The sequence below is a fragment of the Colobus angolensis genome, unplaced genomic scaffold, assembly GCF_000951035.1.
Source record: "Colobus angolensis palliatus isolate OR3802 unplaced genomic scaffold, Cang.pa_1.0 Scaffold311, whole genome shotgun sequence".
Lineage (NCBI taxonomy): Eukaryota > Metazoa > Chordata > Mammalia > Primates > Cercopithecidae > Colobus > Colobus angolensis.
In genome coordinates, this window is record NW_012116389.1 from 67,812 (window position 1) to 95,298 (window position 27,487).

Sequence of the window (27,487 nt, forward strand, 5' to 3'; positions counted from 1 at the left end):
ATTCAGTATGGTATTGTGCTGGATGCCGGGTCTTCTAGAACCACAGTCTACGTGTATCAATGGCCAGCAGAGAAAGAGAATAATACCGGAGTGGTCAGTCAAACCTTCAAATGTAATGTGAAAGGTAAGGACTGAAGTGTGTCTGGGAGTTGCAATGAGAAGCAAGGTAGAATTCTAAGTGTCTTGGAGGCCTGGAGAGGTCATTAGATGTTGCTGGGAGGCAGTGAATGAGCATTCGACTGGGAGTCAGAAAATAGGAGATCTTGTGCTAGTGCCGCTACTCATCAGTGGAATAAACTTGCTCTAGTCACTTCCCTTCTCTGGGCCTCAGTTTTTTCATCTGTATACATGGGAAGGGGTGGCGTCAAGAACTATGAATGGTCTGAGATTTTACCCTGCCATATTTTCATGGGTGCTGGAAGACACAAGACTCCTGGTTCAGAAACAAAGGATAATTTGTTACTCACAGGAGTAGCCCAGAGTATCAGCATTTTCTTACACTGGTTCTGATTCTCAATTTGCCCAGGATGATGGAAAGAGGGACAGAGAGTATGCACTCATGCAATAGGTTCTGTCATAGGAAAGGAAGTCTGGGATTTTAGAGAAGCATTTATAATGGGCAGTGAGCATGTCTGCCTTTTGCTGTGGAGGGAAACACAAGGAACACATGGAAAGCTGTCTTCCAACAGTGATAAGGAGTAGTCGTGTGTACTGACGGGCAGGCAGAGAGAGAATGACAATATATAAACAAATGGACATGGCTCTGTTCCAGTAAAGCTTTATTTATGGACACTGAAATTTTGAATTTCATATAATTCTCACATCATGAAATGTAATTCTTCTTGTAAATTTTTTCCCAACATTAAAAAATGTAAAACCTCTCTTAGCTCATAGGCTGCACAAAAGAAAGGTGGTATACTGGATTTGGCCCATGGGGTGCCAGCCCCTGAAATGGAGTATTAGTAGCAATGATAATTAATGATCCTCCATGCAGCTCCCTGCGTTTTCCACAGCATATTCTGGGTTTTATATTAACTGTTTCCTTGTTCTTTTTAGTTTCGTCTTATGTATGTAGTGTTTCTGTTTTTTAAAACAAAATCAAACATGTATTCATATAAATGGAATCAACATATTTTATACTGTATTTGCTTTGTTCACTAACAACATTGGGTTTTTAAGATTCATCTGTGTTGATATGAGTAAGTATCTGCTCATTTTTTTTTTTTTTTTGAGACAGAGTCTCACTCTGTTGCCCAGGCTGGAGTGTAGTGGCGCAATTTTGGCTCACTGCAATCTCTGCCTCCTGAGTTCAAGCGATTCTCCTGCCTCAGCCTCCCAAGTAGCTGGGATTACAGGTGCCTGCCACCACACCTGGCTAATTTTTGTATTTTTAGTAGAGATGGAGTTTCACCATGTTGGCCAGGCTAGCCTCGAACTCCTGACCTCAAGTGATCCACCTGCCTTGGCCTCCCAAAGCACTGGGATTACAGGCATGAGCCACTGTGCCCAGCCTCATTTTTTCATGTTGATAGGCATTTGTATTTTCTTGGTTACTAATAAAACTTAATATCTTTCCATATATTTATAGCAATTTCTGTTTTCTGTGAAATGCATATTCATGTCTTTTGTTCATTTTTCTATTGAATTATTGAATTTTTCTTACTAATTCATTGAAATTCTTTATAAATATTCTAAATATGAATTCTTTTTATTGCTAATATCTTCTCACAGTTTGTAGTTTGTCTTTTTAGTTTGTGATGTCTCTTAATGACTAGAAGTTCTTGATTCTTATGTAAATACAACCATCAATATTCCCTTTTGTGGCTTGCTTTTTTGTATGTTTTATTTAAGAAATCCTTTCCTATCTTGAGGTCATACAGACATTTTTCTATGAAAAGTGTTATAATTTTGCCTTTTACAATTAAGTAATTAGTCCAAGTAATCGAGCCTAGTTAGGGAGTGTATATAATTAGTCCAAGTAATCGAGCCTAGTTAGGGAGTGTGTATATGTGTAAGCCTTTTTCAAAGCCACTTATCTTCCTCATTCGAGCATTAGGATTTTTGAGTTGGCCTGTAGCCTCCCAACCAGGGTGTTCTGAATGTGCCCAGTGTATCCTTGAGCCCACAGGACAACAAGTTAGAGACTCCAGACCTGTCCTCCCAGCCCAGCAACCTCCTTTGTTTCCCTCAGTGAGCTGCCAAAACATTATAAGTTCATGGGAATCATGGCATTGAAAAACTTGGGGAGCAGAGTTAGTCTTTCTCACCAGGAGACCAAGAGTCTTCTTTGGATAATCAGAGTGAATTCTGATCATCCGCCCTCCGAGGAGGGCAGCCAGGAGTTTGCCTACCCTGATGCACAGGTGTTCCAGGTTAGGCTCTCCAGAAGCAGATGTAGAGACAGATTATGGAATGCAAGGTGGTTATTAGAGATGCAACATTATAGCAGAAAGCAGGCAGAGAGAAGGATTGGACAAAAAAAGAAGTCAAACTTCAGCCAGGCGCGGTGGCTCAAGCCTGTAATCCCAGCACTTTGGGAGGCCGAGGCGGGCAGATCACGAGGTCAGGAGATCGAGACCATCCTGGCTAACCCGGTGAAACCCCGTCTCTACTAAAAAAATACAAAAAACTAGCCAGGCGAGGTGGCAGGCGCCTGTAGTCCCAGCTACTCGGGAGGCTGAGGCAGGAGAATGGTGTAAACCCGGGAGGCGGAGCTTGCAGTGAGCTGAGATCAGGCCACTGCACTCCAGCCTGGGCGAAAGAGCGAGACTCTGTCTCAAAAAAAAAAAGAAGTCAAACTTCAACTCAGGACTGATGAAGCTTCAACTGATCTGTTATGCTGCACCGGGTTGAAATGATGTGAAGTGGCTTGGCTGTAATACCCCTGTTGCTGCCACTCATTGGATGTTTGCCACCCTGGAAAGAGCAAGATCTTGAGCAAGGCAGCTCTCTGCAGTTCAGGCAGACCCTGAAGAAGCTGACAGCTGGAACAATAAGTCTATTTGAAGGGGTATTTGCACGGCATGTTTTTGGGTTCACCACACAGGGGACTTGGATATTTTCCCTTCTTTTTTTTTTCTTTTTGAGATAGGGTCTCACTCTGTCTTCCAGGCTGGAGTGCAGTGGCACAATCATGGCTCGCTGCAGCCTAGACTTCCTGGGTTCAAGCAGTCCTCCTATCTCAGCCTCCTGAGTAGCTGGGACTACAGGCAGTGCCACCACATCTGGCTAATTTTATTTTTTTGTAGAGATGGGGTCTCACTATGTTGCCTTGAATTTCTGGGCTCAAGCCATCCTCCTGCCTCAGCCTCCCAAAGTGCTGAGATTACAGGTGTGAGCCACTGCACCCAGCAGATATTTTCTGAGTGTTGCTTGCACTGTTATCCACAAGACACAGGCAGCTGTAGCCCTGCTGTGACCTCAACCAGCAATCCTCTATCTGCTCGGGTAACTCCTGAGCCATTTCCTCACCTTCAACCATGAAACAGGACAGCAGGCTGTTCCTAAGAGACTACGTGCTCTGAGTAAAGAGAAGAGAGTGTAAGATCGAGATTGAGACTTCACCTCATCCCTACTGTGTGAACCTTGGAAAGTTATCTAACCTCTCTGAGTCTTGACTTCCTCATCTTTAAAGTAAAAAACTTAATAATAGTTATACCTACCCCATAGGAGTGATTTGAAGATTAAATGACATAATATATGTAAAAGAAATGCCTGGCATACAGTAAGTGCTCAATAAGCATTAGCTGTTATTCATGGGGCACCACAATCCAGAGCTCCTGGTGGATCCTCTTGCCACTTGTTCCTCTGTCCCACAGTTACAAGATCTCTGTTTTTAGACCCAAGAGGGCAATTTAATCAAGTTAGTCCTGACAGCCTTACAACTGTGGGGAAAAATAAGACTTATGTGGGGAGGTGTTACAGCAGTCCCTCAGGGGAAGGGTTCCTTGGCCCACCCTGGATGGCATATGTGATTTGAGGAGGCACAGAGTCATGGAGGCCACAGCACATCCATAAATGATCTTCCCTTCTTTGATCACAGTAGCCTCAGGGATCCATATATACTCTGAATGAACAGAAGACCACAAACTAAAGCTTAAATTACAGAGTTGAAGTTCAGCAAGTGTCATCCCCTCAAAGACTTGTGGCTTCTCCAAGGATAATTTGGGTTTCTGGTTCCTCTGTTGTAAACTTCCCAGGACTCCCCTGTCTTGGCCAAACAGAAGGGGGTGATGAATGCTTGCTCACCCAGCAAGGATTCCCAGATGCCTAGGCCCTCAGAAATTTCTTTCTGGTAGGTATCAACCCCCAGTTGCTACTGTTTTCCATGAGTTCATTGCCTTTGCTGGCGGTTTCTGTGCTGGTGTCTGTGCCTCTGGCTGCTTGTGGCGAAGCCACCCCCTGGAGGTGCTGGGTTCTCTGCATGTGTCTCATCTCATCTGCAGTACTCATGCCTGCTGCTGCCTTTCCCCACAAGGGACATTCACAATGTCTTTCCTTTAAACCAGTAACTAAAAATTACTTAAGCTCCACTAGAGCCTAAACTTAACTATCTCCTACATTAAAATCCCTCAAAGAGTTGCATCAGAAACCAGGCCACCATAGTATTAAAAAACATCCTTTGCCACTGGGTGCAGTGGCTCATGCCTGTAATCCCAGCACTTTGGGAGGCTGAGGTGGGTGGATCACCTGAGGTCAGGAGTTTGAGACCAGCCTGGCCAACATGATGAAACTCCATCTCTACTAAAAATACAAAAATTAGCCAGGCGTGGTGGTGGGCACCTGTAATCCCAGCTACTCAGGAGGCTGAGGCAGGAGAATTGCTTGAACCCAGAAGGCAGAGGTTGCAGTGAGTGGAAATCACACCACTGCACTGCAGCCTGGGTGACAGAGCGAGCCTCCATTTCAAAAAAAAAAAAAAAATCCTTTGCCGATAGTTGGCCGGAGCTCAAGCTGAGGTGCATGTCTTTGGCTTCTGTTTCCCCTCAAGTAAGTTTTGTGCCATCTGTTTAACCCTCTCTCCCCATATTGAAATAGCAATTTCTGTGCTCCTTTCATGGGACCAAGTGTCCAAGTCCAAGTATCCTAGGAGCCTGTGAATCCTATCTCCTTTTCCCTCTGGGAGGCTTAATAGACCTTATGCAAACAGGCTCTCTGGTGACATACTCCTAAGGTTTCACCATTCTATCTTGCCTCTCACCAGCCGCTATCTAGAGACCAGCTGTTGCAGATTATATTTTGTTTAGCCCAGATTGGACTAGCCAATCTCCTTACTATAGAGATGTATGGTGGTTTGGAAGTCTCATTGATTGATTGATTTAATAAATATGTATTAGGTGCCTGCTGTTTGATACGAACTGTTCTTGGCGCCAGGAATTCGGAAATAAACAATATATACAAAATCTGTGGTTTTGTGTTATGAGACTTGCATTCCAATGAAGAAGATAGACAAAAAAAAAAAAAGTGTCAGGGAGACATGATGTGAAGAGAAATCAGGCAGGGTGGGAAATAGAAAGTGATCATGCTGTTTTGAACAGGACTGTCAGGGAAGTATGAAGAATATGACAGCTAAGCAGAGACAAAAGTGAGATGAGACAGTGAGCCATGTAAATGTCTGGGGGAAGAACACGCTGAGCAGAGGCATGGTAAGGGAAAAGGCCAAGCGTGGAAGCTGCTCAGCATTTTCTAGGAAAAGCCAAGGGGCTAGTGTGGCTGGAAGAAAGATGAGAAATGAGACTGAAGCTATAGCCAAGGCCAGCTCCTTGGAGGGCCTTGAGGTGTCATAAGGGTTTGACTGTGACTCAGATGAAGTTTCTTCAAAGTATATTGGGAAGCCATTAGAAGATTCTAACCAGGGAACTAATATATGACTTCTGTTTTTAACGGATTGCTCAGTTGATATAGAACACGTAGTCAGGGGCTAAGATTGGAAGCGAGGACACCAGTTAAGTGCTGTTAAATCAGTATGGGTGAGAGATTAGGTGATGGTCAATTTGTCCTTGACTAGTGCTTCTCAACACAAGGTGAATTTGTCTCCCAGGAAACATTTTGCAATGTCTGGAGATCTTTTTGATTGTCATGACTGAGTCCGTGGTGCTGCTAGCATCTAGTGCATAGAGGACGTTTCTCATCTTTCTTCCAGCCACACTGGCCCCTTGGCTTTTCCTAGAAAATGCTGAGCTCGGCCGGGCGCGGTGGCTCAAGCCTGTAATCCCAGCACTTTGGGAGGCCGAGACGGGTGGATCACGAGGTCAGGAGATCGAGGCCATCCTGGCTAACACAGTGAAACCCCGTCTCTACTAAAAAATACAAAAAACTAGCCGGGCGAGGTGGCAGGCGCCTGTAGTCCCAGCTACTCGGGAGGCTGAGGCAGGAGAATGGCGTGAACCTGGGAGGCGGAGCTTGCAGTGAGCTGAGATCCGGCCACTGCACTCCAGCCTGGGCGACAAAGTGAGACTCCGTCTCAAAAGAAAAAAAAAAAAAGAAAATGCTGAGCAGCTTCCATGCTTGGCCTTTTCCCTTGCCATTCTACAATGTTCTAAGCATTGTACAATGCACAGAACAGCCTCCACAACAAAGAATTATCTACCCCAAAATGTCAGTAGCACCAAGGTTGAGAAACCTTGGTTTATGAGGTTCTGGGGAAGGGGGTAAGAAGTGCTTAGATTTGCAAGGTATTTTGAAGGTAGGACCAACATGATTTTATGATGGACTTGATGTGAGGCATCTGAGCTGATAATGCATGAGCAAGAGTTTGGATATGAGCAACTGTGTGCATCACAACACCATTTACTGAGATTGGGGAACACTGGGAGTGGAGCATACTAGGGGCAGGGCAAGACTTAAAGAGTTTGGTTTTGGGCATATTAAGTTGGAGATGGCTATAAATCATTTGAGTCAGGGGACAGCAAACTTTTTTCTGTAAAGTGCTAGACGATAAATATTTTAGACTTGTGGGCCATATGGTCTCTGTCATAACTGCTCAACTCTGCCCCTTTAGCATGAAAACAGCCATAGACAATGTGTAGATGAATTAGCATGTTTGTATTTCAAAAAAAAAAAAAACTTCATTTATGGACACTGACATTTTAATTTCTTATAATTTTCATGTCATGAAATGCTGTTCTTCATTTGATTTTTTCCAACTACTTGAAAATGTAAAAATTATTCTTCACTCGCAATCCATACAAAAACAGGTATTGAGTCAAATACCTTGCTCACTCCTGATCTATATAGTGATGTGTGGTTGTCAGATAGGCAAGTCAGGAGTTCAGGGGAGGGGGAGGTTGAAGAAATAAAGCTGAGGGTCATCAGAATACAGATGATATCCAGCCCCAGCTCATCTAGGGAGTGATAGATACTACTAGTGAGTAGATACTAAAGAAAAGAGATCTGACGACTTAGCCTTACACGCTCCAGTACTGAGAGGCTGGGGAGAGGAGGAGGATCCAGCAAACGAACTTAGGAGGAATGGCAGCCAGTAAGGGGAGAAGAAGTTCAGAACCCAAATCCAAGGTATTTGAAGAAAGAGGAAGTGCACAATTAGGTTAAAAGTGATGAGGAGCTTATAACCTAAGAAGTTAGACAGACACGATATGCCCCCAGTGTGGTGATGTACAGTAGGAAAAACCTAGCACACCTAGAAAGTGCTCTTGCCAAAAAATCAAACCTGAATCTGATCACATTTCTAGAAATTAACTCCCAGTTTATAAAAAACACAGGAGATAAAGGAACATGTTCAATGACACCTCACAGATCCAATCAGCGAAATCCAAAATGAGAGAGCTGCTCCATTAAAATTATTTCTTTAATAAATAAATGGCAAGAAAAAAAGGGGGTCACAAAAACTGTTACAGAATAAAGAATCTTAAAAAACATCCAAATGCACATACAAGGTATGGACTTTGGCTTCTTCATCACACTATAAAGAAAAAGTTAGTTATTCTGGGAAATTTGAACACTGATGTGTCTTTAATAATATTAACAGCTTTTTTAGGAGTTATTTTTTTCTTAGGTATCATGGTTATACTTTTCAGAGTCCTTCCCTCTTCAAAACATATACTAACGTGTTTGCAGATGAATTAATATAATGCCTGGGATTTTCTTTACAGTAACTCATAGAGATGGAAAAAAGAAAGCATATAGATGAAAATAAGGTGGGCTGTGTATTGATTAACTGTTGAAGCTGAATGATCAGTGTATGGGGATTCATTTTACTAGTTTCACAGAAAAGAATTACGAGGAACGTGTACACTTACCTGTGATGTTCAGCACAGTTTTGTTGTTTTTGTTGGCATTGTGGAAAGGAAACCCTGTTAAATAACCTATCACATAAGAATATGCCTGAGAGCTTAATCTGACATTTAGAGAGTTGTGTCTTTTTAAAAATAACTTTCTAATTACAAAATAATATATTTTCATTGTGTGAAAATCAGAAAACATAGGTAAATAAAATGGAACCAGGCACAATGGATTCCCAGCTACTCAGGAGGCTGAGGCAGAAGGATCACTTGAGCCTAGGAGTTTGAGACCAGCCTGGGCAACATGGCAAGACCCCATCTTTATCTAAAAGTAGAAAAGGAAATAAGATCATCCATAATCCTTCACACCAGAGGGGAAAATATTTCTTTTTTTAGGATTAATATATTTTTGTATTAAAAATTATTCATACAGGCTGGGTGCAATGGCTCACTCCTATAATCCCAGCACTTCGGGAGGCCAAGTGGATCAACTGAAGTCAGGAGTTTTGAGACCAGCCTGGCCAACATGGTGAAACCCTGTCTCTCCTAAAAATACAAAATTAGCTGGGTCTGTTGGTGCATACCTGTAGTCCCAGCTACTCGGGAGGCTGAGGCAGGAGAATCCCACTTGAACCTGGGAGGCGGAGGTTGCAGTGAGCCAAGATCATGCCATTGCACTCTAACCTGGGCGACAAGAGCAAAAAACTCCGTCTCAAAAAAAAAAAAAAAAAAAAATATATATATATACACACACACACACATATATAAACATATATATTTATTTAATTGTTGTTATTAGTGTTTCTTACAGCTACTTCAGTTCTGAACTCCTGAGATCAAGCCACCGAGCTCATCAAGCCCATGGCTTATGGTGCTGTCATTTTTCTGTTGTAGGAGGTCATTCCCCCAGGAGGGAAGATTACATTAGAGGCTCTGTCCTTGGCCAAGGTTGGGAAAGCCTGTCCTGGCTTCTATGGCACTGTCGATGAAATCCACATGTCTGTGCATCTTAATGGACACATTCAAGTAAAACTTGTAATTAGAGAGCTCAGGGTTTTTTTTATTGGTTTATGGTAGTTAGAAGATGGGTGGGAAAGGTTAAGAAAGGGCAGTTGAAGGAGGCAGTGGCTCTACCAATTCCAAAGAAGGAAGTTTCCAGAGGGACCATATTCCCTCCAACTTCCTTGTCTGTCCTATACTTAGTCTTCCTTAAAGTAGGACATATTTAAACTCAGAGCCTGGACTGGGAGAACAAATTAAGTTATATTCATGCAATGGCATGCAATGCAACTGTAAAAAGAAATGAAGAATATTTATATACTGCTATGGAGTGGCTACTAGGAAGTATTGTTGAATGCAAAAAAAAAGTGGAGAAAGGTATATATAGTAAATTACCATTTATCTAGAACTTGGGGTGATTAAAAATATATGTACTTGCTTATTTTAAACAAACATTGGTTAAACTTTTTTTAAAAAAGAAACTACTTACAGGAAGAGGAGACAAGGAGAGAATCTAGATGTCTCTGAATATACCTAGTTTTGTAGATCTGATTTTAGGACTAGCTATGTAATTATTTTAATAACTATAAAACAATATCATTTTTTAAAAAGTAATTCCTAAAACTCAAAAGTAAAATGCAACAGGCCAGGCATGGTGTCTCACAGCTGTAATCCTAGCAATTTGGAAGGCCAAGGAGGGTGGATCACTTGAGGCCAGGAGTTCGAGACCAGCCTGGCCAACATGGCGAAACTCTGTCTTTACAAAAAATACAAAAATTAGCCAGGCAAGGTGGCATGCACCTGTAATCCCAACTACTTGGGAGGCTGAGGCACAAGAATCGCTTGAATCTGGGAGACGGAGGTTGTAGTGAGTCGAGATCGCACCACTGCACTCCAGCCTGGGTGACAGAGCAAGACTCCATCTCAGAAAAAAAAAGAAGATATCACCATTTGCAACCCCTAATGAAATAATGGATCTAAGCCATTATCATTGATAATGCTAACAGCACAGAAAGAGAGACAACCAGATACTGTGCCTCCTATTATAAGTCCACACTAATCCCTATATATTTTTTTTAATTCAAACCTGATCTGATCAAGCCTCTACATTCAATTAACAATTTATAGAAATACAAAGGACCAAGAAAGATGTTCATTGAATTATGAGGGTACAATCGACAAACTCAAGACTGTGGAAGTTCTTCAGGACAGAGAAATTACAACAAAAACTTTTAATAATTAGGAGGAAAAATAGAAAGGGAAGGCAGAACCAATAGATAGAAAGAGACTTAAGATTGCACTGTACGGAATTTATTGGGATCCTGACTCATACAAATGAGGAAAGGGTGGTGGATGGAGGAAGAAGGAGGGAGGAAGAGAAGGAGGAGGAAGAGAAAGAGACAGAGAGGATGAGAATGAGAATGGATATGGAGGCAATGTGAACCACGACTAGATAGTTAATGATATTAAGAAATTATTTTTTTGGTCAGGCGTGGTGGCTCACGCCTGTAATCCCAGCACTGTGGGAGGTCGAGGCAGGTGGATCACCTGAGGTCAGGAGTTCAAGACCAGCCTGGGCAACATGGTGAAACTGTGTCTCTACAAAAAAAAAAAAACAAAAATTAGCCAGGTGTGGTGGCGCACACCTGTAATCCCAGGTACTCAGGAAACTGAAGCAGGAGAATCACTTGAACCTGAGAGGTGGAGGTTGTAGTGAGCTGAGATCATGCCACTGCACTCCAGCCTGGGCGACAGAGCAAGACTGCCTCAAAAAAAAAAAAAAAAAGAGAGAGAGAGAGAAAAAAGAAAAGAAAAATAAATTATTTTTAATTTGTACAGGTATAATAATTCAACTGTAGTTAGGGTTTTTTCAAAGAATTTTTACTTTTGGTGATACATACTGAAATATGGGAATTAAATGACACATCTGCAGTTTGCTTTGTGGGGAGCAAGTGGAAGACTGTACAGATGAAATAAGAGTTGATTATTGTTGAAGCTGGGAGATAGATGCATGAGTTTCAATATACTGTTCTCTCTACTTTTACTTATATTTGAAATTTTTATAATGAAAACATTTTTTTAAAGTAGGCCCTGGCTTACTTTTTTCACAATTGTAATTCATTCCTTTAGAGGTTGCAAGTAGACTGATCAGTGTAACCATATAGGACTTACCACATCCAGCTGTTTTCAACCCCCTACCAAACCCCAATAATTTTCAAAGCCAGTCTGTTTTTTATTTAAAAGTTGTATTGCCGCTGTTGGTTCCTGGAAATGCTGACAGATGCTGACTGCTTGCTTTTCAGGCTCTGGAATCTCCAGCTATGGAAATAACCCCCAAGATGTCCCCAAAGCCTTTGAGGATTGTATGCAAAAAGTCAAGGGGCAGGTTCCATTTCACCTCCACGGATCCACCCCCATTCACCTGGGAGCCACAGCTGGGATGCGCTTGCTGAGGTAAAGGCTAAGTGGCACAACGGGGCCCATTTGACCAAAATAACCAAGAATGTGTTGAACCTTGCCAAGAATGTAACTCTATTTCTGGGAACAACCCTCGCCCCCCAAAAAGAAGCCATATTCTGCCGTAAATTTGGGCTTTAAAGGTTGGGAAACTTTTAGTCTTTATTTTAATACCCAGAAAGAAACAGTTCTAAAATTGTTTCCCTCTCGCTTGGTGATTTTACTGGGAACTTTGAAAAAGAGAGAGGTAATATGAAATCGGCTCATGGGATACAACTCTACTGCTTTGGAAAAGTAGCTGTTTTGACACTTGGTGTTTTGACACCTGTGAACAACCAGCTAAGTTTGGTAGTAAGTACAACCCATAGCTATGTAGCTTCTGCTTGTGTACAAAATACCACTGAAATCTGCTTTAAAACAATGGCATGTCTGCACCTCAAATCAGTCAAAGCTTTTGGAGTTGTTATGAAACAAGCATCTCATTTCACTCACTCAATTAGTTCCTTCTAAATTTGTAGTCATGGCTTTTGGCCCAGTTGCATGTTTTTGAATGTCTTTTCTCTTTTTTCTCCATTATAGCATTTCCTTGACCTTGAAATTAAAAAAAAAAAACAGTTTCCAAAAATAAACATCAAACTTAAATCTACTGAGAGTAGAGGCTACTCCAAGTGTTGGAATAAGATTTTATCACAAGAAGACATCACTTATTCTGCTTCAAAGGCACTTTATGATTCCAAGCATGCAAAATTATCTATGTCGGAGTATTAAGAAAATAAAAAAAGAACAAACAGAGCTCCTTTAACATGATAATGAAAAGAAATCATGACGTGCTCTCCGTTAGACTGGGCCTTTTCCTTATAGTCTCATAATTCTCATTTCTAATCTGATTTCCTGGCTGACCATGCTGAATGTGGAAGGAAGTCAGATTTCTTTGCTCACTCTTGGAATCTGCAGTGTATTTCTAAATTATTTCGTTTACGTGTAATAGAAATGACTTAAAAACTCCTTCCTTTTGCCTTTTCTTTCTTATAAAAACAGTTCTTCCAACAAGGGTGGAACTGAAACCTCGTAATCTCAGAGAACACAGCAAGGCAGCCCCTTTACAGGCTCTTAATTCCATGGACCTAAAATCCTCATCTGCTGTAGTGGATGCTTCCTTAACATGATAAGTGTGGAGCTACTTATAGAAAAGTCAGCTGCAGGATGTGCTCATGAACTTTTCAACTTGGAGACTGAATGCTTAGGGCTTAGTCTGTGAAATCCTTCTGCTTTCACTCTATTCAATTCACATTTTCAGGCTGAATTTCCCATTTCAGAATACATTAGGATGCTGTTTACCCTCCCTGGAATTTGACTTCAGGTAACAAGTTTCAGCACAGGACCTAAGCAATACCAACAATATGAATGGGATAAGTGACTACAATCAGGGAGAAATACTGGTCCAATTCCATTAAATGTCTGTAGAAGTTACTCTAAAATATCTTTGCTTTACCAGTAGTGTTTGTACATATGTAAACTTCTTTGTTGAACTGGCTCTGACCTTATGACTTAAGTAGACTTCTACTACTCTAAAAACAAAAACAAAACAAACAAACAAAACAGCTCTTAAGAACCTGACTTTTTCTTGGTTGCTTCCCCTCCCTCCCCCAGTCTTTCAGTGAGAAATAATTAAAAGGCTCTGCAATTTACAGCTCATGACACAAACCATGGAACAGAAAACTCACCCCTTAGGAAAAAGTGAATGTCTCCTTTGAATAAATTAAGTACTAACTTTTTCTTGTAAAACTGCTTTCTGATGATGATCTATTTCTTCTGAGGAACTAGCTGATATTTTAATTACTAGACAAGTAAAATAGAAAAGAAAACAATTAATGAGAATTAGCTGGGATGAGAATTGATGAAACTGGGAAAACTGAATTATTTTCCAAGTAGTGATAACTGGCCACTGAATTGGAATGGATCCTGCTTATAGCCTTGCTCTTTCTTCTTCCTGAGCCAAGAGTCAGCCAGTGCCCCTGGCTTTCTTAACCCACGGATGAAAGAGGAAATAATCTCCCAAGCGAGCTCTTTCATAGCGTAAAATGGCAGCGTTGGATGCCATAACATTCTGTCACTAGGGATAGAATGCTGTGTTGCCACTTGTCTAAGAGTCAGCACACCAATGGTTTTTCAATCCAGTGACAGCCATGATGATTGTCATATCCCTTCATGCTGAAGCCCTCCCAAAGACTGAAGCAGAAACAGCTGAAAACTCAATGTTCTTCCTTTCCCCCTTCCTACTAAGCTCCCCTTCCTTCTGGTCAGATGAGGGTTCCTTCGTATGGTGCCTCCAAGAGATTATTTATGCCACTCTTATGCCTTCATCAATCTCCTTTCCTCTGCTGATCTGAGAGAGCAATGGCAGTTAAATAGGAGGCTCTTTTGATACATGAACAGATGATATAGGTGGGGAGAACAAATTGTACTTTTACTGAAAGCAATTTTCCTACTTGGCAGTTTGACAGGTAACAAGTGGATCCTGCCTTCACGGTTGCCCCAGAAGACTTCAACTTGCAAAAGGGATTGTGGTGTACAGCACACATCTGGAAAATCATTCATCCCCACCAGCAGGGAGATGGGGAAGTTTGCATTTTCACCTGAGTGAGACTGTATATTTTAAGACTCCATTGTCTGGGCACTCAGACTTGTTTGTTCTGTGCCTTGCATAGGTTGCAAAATGAAACAGCAGCTAATGAAGTCCTTGAAAGCATCCAAAGCTACTTCAAGTCCCAGCCCTTTGACTTTAGGGGTGCTCAAATCATTTCTGGGCAAGAGGAAGGGGTATATGGATGGATTACGGCCAACTATTTAATGGGAAATTTCCTGGAGGTGTGTGGAAACAAATGCATGGTTTTAATCTTACTGTTTATCCTATCCCTTGTGAGTGATAGCCTAAGTAGAGGTACATACCATTAGGGATATCTGTCCTGTATCACTCCTATCATGTAATGTATTAGGGAAATACCTATGAGACAATAGCTAAGAAAGACCTATATAGCTGGGGAGAAAACATAGTCATAAATAGGACTAAATGCTTGGGAAGGAGGGAATCTCATCACTTTACTAGCTTGTGAGAAATTGAAGGGGGTGGGATCTAAATTTAACACTAGGTTATGGGTCTTTGGGAGGGCAGTTGAATAATCCTTCAGAGAGGCTCCATGACCATCTGAAATTTACAAAGCCCTCAGGAAGTCTGCATCCCTAAGTCCCCAGAGACAGGAGGAAGTCTTCACTCTGTGTTGCCAGGTCTCCTCACAGTCCAGTCCCTGCACTCCCTGCTCCCTTGGTGCAGAGGAAAGTTGACTCCAAGAGACAACTGCCATGTTACAAGGGGCACAAAACAGGAGTTACTCAGAGCATATCCAGCCCAACACCTATTTTGTTCCCCTTCAAATGCATTTTAAATTTTTAAATAGTTACCAACAATTAACGTTTGGGAAATTTCACATAAAAATCCATACTTCTAGCTTCTTCTGACCTCCTCACTCCTCCCAAAAATCAGAGGAACTGGTCACAGTAGACTCACATTCCTGCACGGTAATGGGAACAGAATGTAATTCGTGGACTCTCCAGATTGCCACAGACCCCACCACTCCCTATTATACACCTAATCTACTTCACTCATTTATTACTTACCTATGTTACTTGCCCAGCTCCTGTAAGCACGTGAATTCACCACCTCTGAAAGAAAAGGAGAGAATTGGCCTCACATGCTCTCTCTGTCCTACTTCTTAGTAATAGGAGACGAGGCTTGGGTGGAGAACTTTGGGCAAACAGAGATGGTGCCTTTGGCTTTCTTTCTCACTTCCTTTTCCCACTGTGCAGAAGAACCTTTGGCATATGTGGGTGCACCCACATGGAGTGGAAACCACGGGTGCCCTGGACTTAGGTGGTGCCTCCACCCAAATATCCTTCGTGGCAGGAGAGAAGGTGGATCTGAACACCAGCGACATCATGCAGGTGTCCCTGTATGGCTACGTGTACACGCTCTACACACACAGCTTCCAGTGCTATGGCCGGAATGAGGCTGAGAAGAAGTTTCTGGCAATGCTCCTGCAGGTACTTGAGTTGGGGGTAGGGGGTGGCAGGTGTTGTCTTGAGGGTTTGAGCTGAGGGGAGAATGCCCTGCCTTCTGAGGTCTGTCCTCTCCACTTCAGTTGAAAGGTAGATGGAAATAACCCCATTTTCCAATTTACTCCTGGGGGTCCAAGTCCCTTTCCTCTCTCTCTCTTTCTTCCCCTCCCTCTCCCTCTCATGTTGCCCACTCCCAGTGAATTTGAGTAAGAAGTCTAGGGAATTTCCAGAGCTTCACATGTTTTATAAATGATTCAAGACCTGGAATCCCTTTATGGACACAAACTGTTTTAAACCGGGAGCTAAATAAGCCTGAGAATTTTGAGACTCCCCTGGGTGTAGACAAAATAATATTAGTGGTCACAAGAGAAATGTGTGCTGAAGGGGGAGAGGGCAGAGCCTTCCCAGGCTTAGCCTCCTTTTAGATGGGTCTATATTAGGCAGGCTTGATACCCTTTATACGGTGGAACTTTAGAGCAACCACATTCCATCATATTGATTAGTAATTCATTTGGTAAGTGTTTCAGAGCCCAGAAGGCTAATTCAGGCATCAGCTAGAAAGTTGTTGCTGATATTAAATTCAACAATATGTAGTGTGTGTTCATGAGGGCACTAACTCCATAGGTGAGACCCCAGAACCAAACGCTACTGCTCTGGGGACATCAATCTTAGCCATGGCTAGGTGGCTGAGAGGATGGGCCTTGACTACCTAGAGGGGTATGAGGAAATCAGAAGCCACAGATCCTGGCTTCTTATGGGACTCGAAGGCAGGGGAATCAGCCTATGAACAAAATGGACACACCATCAGTAAGTTAACCCACATTCCTCCAACCTACTCTGATAACTGAAGACAGGAGCAGACTCTATCCTGCAGAGGAGTTGAGGGGGATCACAAAAGTACATCTTCAGCAGGACTCACAACTTCAGACCCCTGCATTTACCCAGTGTTCATGCAGGGTGGGTTGTGGGAACTCAGCTTCCAGTTCTGGCCCCTCCTCCAAACCTCTCCCTAATCCTCCCAGAAATGGCTGAGGCCCTGGCACACACGCATGGGACATTTATTGTCAGGAGAGTCTGAGCACTGCCTGGAAAGAACAGATGTGAGAACCCTGCAGACAGCCCTCAACTACCCTTCTGTACTAATCCGTGCTCACACTGCTATAAAGAAATACCTGAAACTCGGTAATTTATAAAGAAAAGAGGCTTGTTTAATTGGTTCATGGTTCTGTGGGCTGTACAGGTTTCTGCTTCTAGGGAGGCCTCAGGAAACTTACAGTCATAGTAGAAGGCAAAGGGGAAGCAAGCACTTCTCACATGCAGGAACAGGAGGGAAGACGCCACACACTTTTAAACAACCAGATCTCGTGACAACTCACTCACTATCACGAGAACAGCAAGGGGGAAATCTACCCCCATGACCTAATCACCTCCCACCAGGCCCCTCCTCCAACACTGGGATTACAATCTTACATGAGACAAAGCCAAACATGTCACCTTCCATGGCTCCCACCCCAACTTCCACCTCCCTCCCCAGTCAGCCAAACCAAGCCCTACAGGTAACGCAATCAACGCTCCCTATCAGGGGTCTCAATACTCACTGCTCATCCCCACTTGCTCATCAAAGTAGTTCAACCAACATGCTTCTTTCTTTCTGGGAGAGAAGCTCTAGAAAATCCTCTTTTCTCCAGCTCCTTTCACTTCTAGCAATGCTTAATGTCCTTTGCTCCAGCTCTGACTCTAGCAGGAGTAGAATGTGGAGGCTCAGGCAAAATCCTCCTTTTTCCAGGGTGAGTGGGGATCAGAGAGGCTAATCTTTTAAATTTGGCTGACCCTGTGGAATGTGTGTTTCTGTCTGTCTGCACATGTCTGTGTGTTTTTGTACTTATACAATGTTTACTAAAGAATGATTATCTACGTATCCAGCAGTCCACAGAAGAGAAAATACTTTACCTTTCTGAGGTCTGATTTAGGCTTGAGAATGCCAGTCTCCAAATGTGAGCCCAGCACTGGGGGTGGAAGAGTGAGCACCCATCCTCTCACAGTCAGCTCACAGGAACAGGGACACATGTCTTCAATTTGCCTGGTAACCTCTAGATGCCTGATAGGGCGACTCTGCCCTCGGAGGCTTCTGACTCATCTAAGAGGAGAGATTCAGATGAGATGAGGATTACTGACAAATTCATGTCAAGACCTGCCTGACCAACAGTTTCGTAGGTCAAATACGTATTGCCAAGCCCTGACTTGGAAGGTTCACACAAATTATTGCATCGTAAACACTGACTGAGTAAATTCCATCAGTCTGGATCTTGTTTCCTCATCTGTAATATAAGGAACTACGTAGTGTGGTGAGAATGATAGCTGGATGTGTACTTTGCAAATTACTTTCTCATTAAGAAGTCTCCAGTCACCTTGGAGCTGAAGTCTCACTCTGACAACATGTTGGATATTAGGAATATGTATTCACTTTCTTTCCATTTTTAAGTAAGAAATTTGTCTTCTGTTTTTAATGTAATATATGTTCAGTGAAGATATTTAGAAGATACACACCAAAAACTATAAAGGATTTCTTTAAAAACAGATTTAACCACTATTAATCATACTACTGCATTTTCTTCCACTTTTTTATGTATGAAAATGTAAAACCTTGGCTTCATATGGTATATATAATTTTATACTTACCTTTTATTTTACCTAACCATATATTATGGTCAATTTCCTGTTTTGTTAGTGTCCTTTTAAAATATTATTTTTATGAGATCATAATATTCCAAGTACCATAACTTAAAAAGAAAAAAAATTGACCATTTGATTATGAAAGAAAGTACATTCTTATTGTAAAAATTTAAAGCCATACAAAGAGTGTTAAAGTCAAAATGAAAGATCCTCCTTCCAATCCCATTTACTGAATGCCATCACTGGTCAAAGCTTAATATGTTGTTCTTCTACACTTTCCAGGTCAGTATATTAACTTATTTTCTTTACTATTTAATATCCCATAATGTATCAATTATTCCCTTCCTCACGGACATCAGGCTTTGTCCTGTTTTGTTGCTACGACAATAATATGATAAGCCTTCTTAACCATATAACCTTATGAACCAGTGATTTTATTTCTGTAGGATAGGTTCAAAGGACAGGTGTATTTTTTTATTTAAATGAACAAATAGGTAATCTTCCAACAAAATTAAAACCGATTACCACCCATGTTGTGATGACTTTTTGAAATAAGCTTCAGGAATTCCAAAACATTCTAATAATAAGTACTTAGATAATGAGGATCTGTTTCTGGATTTTCTGTTCTATACATTCATTGTTCCATTTTGGGGCCGATATCATGTTGTTCTACCTGAAATAGTCTATTTTTCTACTCTCAGATGTTTATTTTGAACTTCAAAGTCATTTGAAGAAGTAACAAAAAAGAAAGTTTTTTGTTGAGATTGTGATTGTAATTACATTGATTCATACATTAATTTGGTTAAAATATGCTTATTAGTGACATCAACAATTTCTATCCGGAATTATACAATGTATTTCCATTTATTTAATTCTTGGCTTGTATCCTTCAATAAAATGTATAGTTTTCATCATTGGGTCTGTACCTCTGTTGTTAAATGTATTTTCTTTGTGTGTATTTTTTAAACTTCCTGTCACTAGCAAGAATATTTTCTATCACTGTTTTTTCCAGTTTTAACCAGTTTAACTCTAAAATCAAATTATGCTATAGTTTTCTAGTGGACTTTTCTCCCTCGAGCCCACTGATTGACTTTTTCATGACAGTGCTCTTCAAACACTAAGCTCGGTGAAGACTGTTGAATGTTGAATGCCTGAACTTGGCACACTGGCAAATTACATGTAAAGAATGCCATAACAAAAATTCAAACACACACAAAAAAAGAAAAGAACTAGTATTTACTAAGCTTTTCCTATGTACTAAGTCAGAAATCATTTATATTATCTTGTTTCTTCTCTGGACCAAACCAAAAATAATTTATATTTTTAATCATTTTAAAAGTATAAATCTCCCTTCAGACTATACTAGAAAAGAAAAAAAAAGTATAAATCAGATTCGGAAGTAGATACTAAATAGCCAATTGATTGATTCGATATGTTTTTCTTTCAACGAATATTTCAGCTATAGGGTGACCCAAGTATGATATGCTATAAATTATATGTAACAGTTTTTGAAAATCATAGATTTTTTTCATACCATAGAGGCAGAAAGGGGCCTCTTTCTCAGTCAAATGAAGATCTTTCTGGAAAGCACTCATTTGGGTTATATTTGATGAATGTAAAGCTTTTATAGGATTTTTGCAGAATCTTGTCACTGACCTTTGTTAAACAATTGCATTACTTGAATATGTACCTCAGTTTCCTCATTAGTAAAATGAAAGGGTTGGGCTAAATGTCTGAGTCAAGATTTTACTGTAGGGTGACCAGGTGCAGTGGCTCACACCTGTAATCCTAGCACTTTGGAAGGCTAAGGCAGGAGAATCTCTTGTACCCAGGAGTTTGAGACCAACCTGGGTAACATAGGGAGAACCTACCTCTACCAAAAAAAAAAAAAATTAATTAAAAAAATTTGTTTTTTACTTTTTTTGAGACGGAGTCTTGCTCTGTCACCCAGGCTGGAGTGTAATGGTGCAATCTCGGTTCGCTGCAACCTCCACCTCCCAGGTTCAAGTGATTCTCCTGCCTCAGCCTCCTGAATAGCTGGGAATACAGGTGCATGCCACCACATCTGGCTAATTTTTGTATTCTTTTTTTTTTGAGATGTATTTTTAGGAAAGATGGGGTTTCACCATGCTGCCCAGGCGGGTCTCAAACTACTGACCTCAAATGATCCGCCTGCCTCAGCCTCCTAAAGTGCTGGGATTACAGGTGTGAGCCATCACACCCGGCCGAAACAAAATATTTTACTATAGGGGAAGCAGTATGCCTTAGTGGCTTAAGTTGAACATAGTTCAAATCCAATTCCTTAGAAAAGAGAGTTCATAAATTGAATCAACAACATTTAGGATTTTAGCATAAAATAGAGTATTTTGCACCAGTAGATTAAAGATTGAATAGTCATATGGAAAAAGTAAAGCCAAGTCTCTATTTGAGTCTTTAAGTCAAATAAATTGCAATGGATAAAGATTTATATGTGACAAGGATATTTGTTTGTAATGGCAAAATGATTGGGAACCACCTCAGTGTTCATCTAGATGATATTCCTTAAATAAAGTATGATTTATTTGTACAGTGGAATACTATGCAGCTACTAAAAAAATAGGCCACTCTTAAGTACAATGAATGGAAAGATCTCAAAGATACATTTTTAAGTGAGAAAAGCAACAAGCACAAGGGGGTATATAAAGTGCTACCATTTATGGCTTTAAAAAAAGAAAAGTGTGAGAGAAAAAAATATATTTGCATGTGCATGCCAGATCTTTGGAGGGATATACAAAAATTGGCAATAGTGATTGTTTCCAGAGAGAGGCCTGATGGCTACAAGTGGATGAGAAGGAGACTTCACTTTCATATGTTTATCTGTACCTTTTGGATTATTTTGCTAGGTGGATAGATGATATTCTACTTAAAATGATACATTAAATATATCCATTTTCTCACCATGTGAAGTTCATAAAACCTGATTCACAGGGCTATCATAATAGCTGGATCAGATAATGTGAGCAAGAGCCTAGCGCTATGCCTGGTACAAGGTAATTGTCACACACACACACACACACACTTTCCCCCCACACACTTGAATTATCTAGACAACCTATGATCAAAGACATGCTGACATAGAATGGTATGTTTTGTTTCTCTCTTGGCATTGGAGGATAGTGATAGAATTTGCAAAAGGGAGATACTTGGCTATCCACAAAAAACGTGGTTTCTAACACCTTACTCTTATACCTACAGAATTCTCCTACCAAAAACCATCTCACCAATCCCTGTTACCCTCGGCATTATAGCATCAACTTCACCATGGGCCATGTATTTGATAGCCTGTGCACTGTGGACCAGAGGCCAGAAAGTTATAACCCCAGTGATATCATCACTTTTGAGGGAACTGGGGACCCATCTCTGTGTAAGGAGAAGGTGGCTTCCATATTTGACTTCAAAGCTTGCCATGATCAAGAAACCTGTTCTTTTGATGGGGTTTATCAGCCAAAGATTAAAGGGCCATTTGTGGTAAGAGCAAAACCTGAAAGATTCCTTTCTTTCCCCGTTGAATATTTATTTCTCACTTTTCTGTTTCTCCTCTGCTGACCTGTTAGCCACCCTCTAATTCCTCACCCATAAACTTTTCTATTATACCCATTCTGAGAACTAATTTCCTTCTGTATTACTTATTTCCAGGCTTTTGCAGGATTCTACTACACAGCCAGTGCTTTAAATCTTTCAGGTAGCTTTTCCCTGGACACCTTCAACTCCAGCACCTGGAATTTCTGCTCACAGAATTGGAGTCAGGTCAGTATTTAAAGAGAAAGGATCAATGTCAGTACAAAAAAATATATATGGTAGAATCTATTCTATGTGTGTATATTCTGAATTTAGCCTTTATGCTCTTCTATTTCCATCACATCTGTAAAATAAAAGGAATAAGGGAATCTACTCGCACACCTGTGGCGTGAATTAATGTTATAACTACATGCACAATGGTTAGAACAATATTTGGCATATAATAAGCACTCAATGAGTTTAAAGGTTAGCATATTGTAAAATTATATAGTGATATCTTCATAATTATATTGAATAATTATATGATTGTATTATAAAGTCTTTTCTGTTATGAAATTATGGGTGATAAGATTCTTTAAAACATGACTTTTAACCCTAGGTGTTCATTTTAAAACATACCTGCCTGTCCTGCCTCTCAGATGTTTTAAACCTCCTTTCAGCTCCCACTCCTTCTCCCCAAATTTGATGAGGTATACGCCCGCTCTTACTGCTTCTCAGCCAACTATATCTACCACTTGTTTGTGAATGGTTACAAATTCACAGAGGAGACTTGGCCCCAGATACATTTTGAAAAAGAAGTAAGTCAAAGCACAAATTATTTTCTCTTCTTCTTCCCAACAGAGAGATTTGTATGTATGTGTGTGGAACAAATGTAGAAGGTAAAAAGGTATTAACGAGTTAAACTCACTGGGTGGAAGCTGATCAGACTGATCCCTTGTGAGTTTCCCAGAAGAGGTCGTGGAGAATTTAGTGGAGTTGCTCATGGGTGTCCATTCTCCTGGAAAAGACTGGAGGCCAAGGGCCAATGGACTAGGAGGTCCTGGAGGGCAGAGACTTGTCTTGGCATCTTCATATTCCCAGCACTCAGCACAAGGGATAGAGCCTAGAAGGTGCTTAGTAAATGTTTGTTGAATTCGTAAATAAATATGAATTCATAAACAAATATGAATTAAGGATATGAGACTTTTCATCCTGAAAAGAAGCTTTAAATGTAACCATTTTTTAAAGAGGATAGTAACTAATTCTTCTCCATTTTATGCAGATGTCAGAGTAAGATACAGGCCTTAGAGCTTGACGGATTTGCATTAGCATTAAATAAACATTTTCTCTTTGAATGAACCTGAAGTCATTACATTTACTAACAAAGATTTGGGGGATGGGGAAGATATTCTTAGCTCAGGGTTTAATATATCTAAAACTATGTATATTTATAGATATCTATAAATACATACATATATATATGATGGTCAAGTGACCAGAATGGTCCAAAGCTGGAATCACAGCTGTCACCTGGTGACAGCTGAAAGGACCTCCATACCTTGTTTTCAGGCAGGGCTCAACCTTCCGAATATGTTCAGCCAGCACTATGTTCCCCAGGTTCCAGAGAATTTTCTCATTTTAGGAATAGCTGATATGAAGACTGAAGGATGTCTGGAGTCAGCCTGTTCAATACCAGCTTCAGCAATAATTAGATTAAATCAATCAATATCCTGCATTAGGCCTCTGACTATCTACTTTTACATAAATAAAATTGAGTCATCGACAAAAACATAAGGATGTCTGGAGACATAAGGACTGTTGGTAGCATGTACTCTGTAAGCTTTGCTTCTAATGAATCTAATTACCAGTAAAGTATATTATAAGAATGGAGAATGACTTTCCATTTGAATGCTAGTTTGAGTTGATATAATATCTAAGTTAAAAGTTCCTTTTTTCTAATTATAAAGAATGTTATGTCCAGCCAAATTAGTATTTAAATGTGAAGATGTTGGCTGGATGCGGTGGCTCACACCTGTAATCCCAGCACTTTGGGAGGCCGAGGCAGGTGGGTCTTCTGAGGTCGGTAGTTTGAGACCAGCCTGACGAACAAGGAGAAACCCTGTCTCTACTAAAAATACAAAATTAGCCGGGCATGATGGTGCACGCCTGTAATCCCAGCTACTCAGGAGGCTGAGGCAGGAGAATCACTTGAACCTGGGAGGTGGAGGTTGCCATGAGCTGAGATCATGCCATTGCACTCCAGCCTGGGCAACAAGAGCAAAACTCCATCTCTAAATAAATAAATAAATAAATAAATAAAAATAAAAATGTGAAGATGTAAAAAGACTTAAGAAGATTTGCTGCACAAAGACTTACATTGAAAATATTTTTGATGGAAGTAATAAAATAAGGGAAATAAATCCAAGAGATGTTACAAAAATACTGGAAGTAAGAATAAATGATGTTGTGGCTTAAAATTTATATTAAAAAGGCCAGGTGCTGTGGCTCACACCTGTAATCCCAGCACTCTGGGAGGCTGAGGCAGGTGTATCACCTGAGGTCAGGAGTTCAAGACCAGCCTGGCCAACATGGTGAAACCATGTCTCTACTAAAAATACAAAAAATTAACTGCGTGTGGTGGCATGCACCTTTACTCCCAGCCACTCAGGAGGCTGAGGCAGGAGAATCACTTGAAACTGGGAGGTGGAGGTTGCAGTAAGCTGAGATCTCACCATTTCACTTCAGCCTGGGCAACAGAACAAGACTCCGTCTCAAAAAAAATAAAAAAATTATGTTAAAAAAACAGAAAATGAACACTAAAGAAAACTATAAAAATAAACTCCATTCATATGACTCAAGTATAGAAAATACCCAACATGATAACGGTGTGGTAAGGAGTTATAAGATACAGGGACATAAGAGTAACCTAAAATTCAAATTCTCTTCTTGTCAAAGGGAACACAGAGACATATTTTTCTTTCTTTCTTTTTTTTTTTTTTGAGACCGAGTCTCGCTCTGTCACCTAGGCTGGAGTGCAATGGCGTGATCTCAGCTCACTGCAGTCTCTGCCTCCTGGGCTCAAGCAATTCTCCTGCCTCAGCCTCCTGAGTAACTGGGATTACAGGTACCCACCATCATGCCTGGCTAATTTTTGTATTTTTATAGAAACAGGGTTTCACCACGTTGGCCAGGCTGGTCTTGAACTCCTGACCTCAGGTGATCCGCCCGCCTCAGCCTCCCAGAGTGCTGGGATTATAGGCGTGAGCCACCATGCCTGGCCACAGATATCATTTTTAAGGCAGGAAAGAAGAAAAAAAAATATATATATAAAAGCACTAATTGAAAATTTAAAAGTAAGATATTACAAAGAAGTGTAAATATATTAATAATCACAATACTTATAAATGGACTAAACCTACCAGTTAAAAGACAGATGTCAGATTGAATTTTTAGAAATCAAGCAGGTGCCATTTATAAGAGAAACGTGATTCAAGCATAAAGACATGGAAAGATTGAAAGATAATTTTTTTAAATTATCAAACACTACCCAAAAGAAAGCTGGTATAACTATTTAATATCTGGCAAAGCAGTCTTTAAGACAAACAGCCTCATTCTAGACAGCGAGGGTTACAACATAATGATAAAATGTTCAATTCACTATGAAGATTGTAAAGGTGAAACATTTATATACCTAATAAAACACCCTAAAAACATGTAAAGCAAAAATGGATAGAACGACCAGAAGAAATTGACAGTCGGCTTCCCATTTGGGCTGATTTCCTATTCTTAGAAACTGGTCCTGAGATCAGTAAACCACTCATTAGCCTCTTTCTCTAGCCACAAACACTCTTGTGCTCCTGGACAACAGGAACACTTTCACTATTAACTGTGCCTTCTTCACTCTTGGCTGTGACAAGATTGTGAGGATTTGTTCTTTTGACTATTTCTTCTGCAGTGCTGGAGGTGAGAGTCCCCAAGTCTTTGTGGCTACAGTGTGGTGTCTTAACTTGGGCAAGTCCTTTGATCTCTTTGGGCCACAATTTCCCATGGGAGCTTTGTGAGGTTGATAGTGGTATGCCTCTGGTATGTAATTGTAGCCTTGAGCCTTGTCCTCTACTCCACAGGTGGGGAATAGCAGCATAGCCTGGTCTCTTGGCTACATGCTCAGCCTGACCAACCAGATCCCAGCTGAAAGCCCTCTGATCCGTCTGCCCATAGAACCACCTGTCTTTGTGGGCACCCTCGCTTTCTTCACAGCGGCAGCCTTGCTGTGTCTGGCATTTCTTGTGTACCTGTGTTCAGCATCCAGAAAAAAGAGGCACTCCGAGCATGCCTTTGACCATGCAGTGGATTCTGACTGAGCCTTCAAAGCAGCTCCTGGAGTCCAATGGCTGCTTAGAGTCAGCCTGGGTGGCACCAGGCAACACAGGTAAAGTGGCTGCCTTCAGGAAATACAACTAACTAAAATCAAACACCTAGGTCACGTGCCTCTCAAATACTGTTTTCTGCCACAGTTCCTCTTGGGGCATCACTTGGCTATTCTGTGCATATTGCTCTTCAGAGACCTCACTACCCATGTGCTGATCTATTGGGAATAGAGAAGAGACAGGCCACCAAAGTCAGGCTCTTTAAGTCCCCCAGAGGAAGAGTAAGTTGAGAGGATATCAGCTTAATGTTGAAGAACTGACCTCAGGGCTCAGTTTCTATTTCCCTCCCTCAGTATTCTTCCTGGCAGGATACCCATTAAGCATTTGGCCCAATCAGATATCTCATTTTATAGTTTTTTTCCCATTGGTCTTTAACTAAGACTTTCTTATAGCAATCTCATAAGCAGTGAACCCCCTCAGATCAGTAGAATATAGTATCTGGGGGAGAAGACTTACTTCCCTCAGGGCAGTGGCGACAGCCAGGCTTCTGTCATACAGGCGGATCCCGAAGCACAGAGACATAAAAAAGGTCTCCCAGAAAATTATAGACCATTCTCCAAGTGGAATTCCCACTTAGGGCTCTGGTCACTAGATTGCAACCTTTGTGTTTGTCATCATCCTCATGTCATCACCATTGTATTGCTATGCCCTCCCATAAAAACACATTTATCCCTAGCAAGATTGTTGCATTCCAGATTTTACTGCCTTTGCTAGGCTTTTGTTTAGCAAAGGGCTGCCTTTCCATTGTTATCATGGTGTATATATTTTTGTCACCATTCCTACAGTATACTTGATGTTGTCATAGAACATCCTACTTTATGATTTACTAGCCAATTACTTTCCTAGATCATAGACCTCTCTGCATAGTAGTCATAGGTCTTGACTTTGGGGAACGAAAAGGAAGCTGCAGGAATATTTATCTCCAAAGTCGAATGAGAAAGTACTCCAGCAAATCCAATGGCTACAAACTAAAAATCAGCATTATTTCATATTGCTGTTTCTTAGTTGAATATGGAATAAAGAACTATTATTTTATTTTGA

The 27,487-nt window shown here is 40.9% G+C and overlaps 1 protein-coding gene across 1 annotated transcript; it reads left to right on the plus strand.

The window, feature by feature from the left end:
- ENTPD3 (ectonucleoside triphosphate diphosphohydrolase 3) lies at positions 1-27,487 on the plus strand (the record flags this gene model as incomplete). The annotated part of the gene is made up of 8 exons (XM_011950983.1): positions 1-124; positions 11,543-11,693; positions 14,405-14,564; positions 15,561-15,794; positions 21,717-21,989; positions 22,158-22,268; positions 22,700-22,837; positions 26,144-27,487. Coding segments are annotated over 8 exons (1,428 nt in total), but the record flags the coding sequence as incomplete, so codon positions are not given.